At 27.3% G+C, this 2,304-nt stretch overlaps 1 protein-coding gene across 1 annotated transcript; it reads right to left on the bottom strand.

The window, feature by feature from the left end:
• Positions 1-529: 529 nt before the first annotated feature.
• On the bottom strand, positions 530-1,646 carry LOC127121856 (lamin-like protein). Its single transcript, XM_051052289.1, has 2 exons — positions 1,413-1,646; positions 530-956 (listed from the first exon to the last, which is right to left on the bottom strand). The coding sequence occupies exons 1-2, from the start codon at positions 1,585-1,587 to the stop codon at positions 613-615; spliced, it is 519 nt and encodes a 172-aa protein (XP_050908246.1). The 5' UTR covers positions 1,588-1,646; the 3' UTR covers positions 530-612.
• Positions 1,647-2,304: the final 658 nt, after the last annotated feature.

Here is a 2,304-nt window from a genome sequence, read left to right as displayed (position 1 = left end):
TATTTATTTTTATCGTTTTTAATTAATTTTAATTATCATTTTAAATTTTAAATTTGAATTTTATTTATTTTATATTAATTTTAATTTAAATAATTTAAATCATTATTTTAAATAAAATAAAATTTAATATAAATAAAATATTAATATATAAAATAGAATTGTGAAATATAATATGAGTTCTTACCATTAAAATGAAAATTGGATAGTTGCCTCAAGGTAATATATGATTTAATGGGTGGGTCCATAAAAAATTCCAAAAGTTAATTGCACTATTGGAGATGCTATTAGTTTTTGTCCTAATGCCAATTTCATTTTAATTTCGTGAAGCTACAAATTAAAGAGACATATGGATGCATGTCTGCGTGCAAATGATGACAGATTAACTTTAATCTTTCAATCTTAATTGATTTTAAAATCAATGTTTGATAAAAGTAAAACACAATCTTCAAACAATTTTACTTTCTTTTTTCCTTTCACCACAAGCAAGCAACCTATATCTAGTATAAGTAAAAGTAAAAAAGAACCAAACTCAAAAAAAGAAAGTAACAAGTACTATTCAAGCTTCTTTCACTTTAACTCAAACAAATAAACCCTATAATTCCTTCTAATATCTTACAAAATCCCCATTGAAACCAAACTCGCATAAACCACATTAACAACAATAATCCCAAAACATGTGTACAATGATGGCGAAATAAAATCGCCACCAGATTTCATATCCAAAAGAGAAGGAGATGGAGCTGATGTTTGGTGTTCTTCAACGTTGACAGCAACTTTCATTCCATGAAAACAATAACCTCCACTACTAATAAAATAGTATGTCTTTGTTTCTATCAACTGAACCACATCGCGACCACCTCGTGTCACATTCTTTATGAAATCCGTATCAATGCAATTCTCATAAGATGTCTTATTCACTTCCAAGACATTATAGTATCTTTTGTCGAACACAAAAACTACACATCAAACCAATAATTATTTTATCAAAACATGTAACAATAAGAATCAAACATGGTTATATTAGGTTGTTCAAATTAAAGCACCTTTTATGAAATCCTATATTAGGTTTTAATTTTGTCCCCAATTGGGGATGTTGTTATTTGGTTCATCATGTGATACATGAAAACTTTTTTTCTTTTTGCTTCAAAAGTTAAAGTATTGCCACATGCGAGATTTTTTTTCTCTTTTCTGTTACTATGTTTTGCTTCTCTTGATTCTGCTTTTAATTTTTTCTCTTTATACTATATATTATTATTATTATTATTATTATTAGGAAATGGTTTCCATTAATGAACACATAAAAAGATGACAATTTGAATGATCTAATCTTTATATGACAAATATACTTTACTAATAATGTTAGCAAGATTTGATTTGATAATGAAACAAAATTTAGAAGAAAAAATACTTACTTAACCAATCACCAACATAGACATGTTGTTGAGAAGACCATTGAGTATAATTGGTTTCTTCATTCCAACCTTTGGATCCTCCCACCTTATGAAGCTTTGGATTTCCCATAACCACCATTGGACACAATGATAACATTCCCAAAATCACCATCAAAATCACTTTTGAATTTTCCATCACCCTCTCTCTTAATTTTTTCCAAACAAAGATTTTTCTAGCTACCTTCTTTGGAACAAGTATGATATATATATATATAAATTATATATGGGGCATGAGAGATTGTGTTGTGTAAAGTGTGAAGGAGGTGTTTGTAAAAACGTGATTGTGGAATAAGTTGATAGCTAGATTTGTTTTAATACTTTTGTAGTACCAAACACGTTTGGTATTCTTGCCATATTATTAGTTATTAGCATTTCTTTGCTACTATAGTGCATTAATAAAAACCGTTGTAAAAAATCCAATTCAATGTGAAAGCATTATTTTTGTTTAGATATGTATCATTGTACTTTAACTTTGAGCAAAAGTTTGTTACTCATGTGTCACGTTCTTTTTCTCTTACATTTAGCATATCACCACATGTATGTGTTAGTACAAAGTAATTAAAAGACAAGTACTTTATTATAATTTGTATGTGCTTTTGCCACACACAAATTTGTATATGCAAAACTAATTTGATCTAGTTGAATATTGGGCGCAAGCATGAACTGTTGTTTTACATACTTGAGAACATAAATTGTGAAGCATGAGCTGTTGTTTTACATACTTGAGAACATAAATTGTGAAGCGTAATTCTAATAGATATAACGTTTCATTTAAGAATTTTATTTGAGATGCATTTTGTTTTGACAACTCAGATTTTAATTTTATATATATATATATATATATATATATATA

This window comes from Lathyrus oleraceus, chromosome 1, assembly GCF_024323335.1.
Source record: "Lathyrus oleraceus cultivar Zhongwan6 chromosome 1, CAAS_Psat_ZW6_1.0, whole genome shotgun sequence".
In the NCBI taxonomy this organism is placed as follows: domain Eukaryota; kingdom Viridiplantae; phylum Streptophyta; class Magnoliopsida; order Fabales; family Fabaceae; genus Lathyrus; species Lathyrus oleraceus.
This window is presented reverse-complemented; position numbering and strand designations above follow the sequence as displayed.

What these genes read in the sequence shown, in the direction of transcription:
- LOC127121856 (XM_051052289.1), bottom strand. Translation starts at nt 1,587, where the DNA reads ATGGAAAATTCAAAAGTGATTTTGATGGTGATTTTGGGAATGTTATCA. An exon ending in CTATGTTGGTGATTGGTTAA is followed by an intron (nt 957 to 1,412) that starts GTAAGTATTTTT and finishes TTTGATGTGTAG; the next exon opens with TTTTTGTGTTCGACAAAAGA.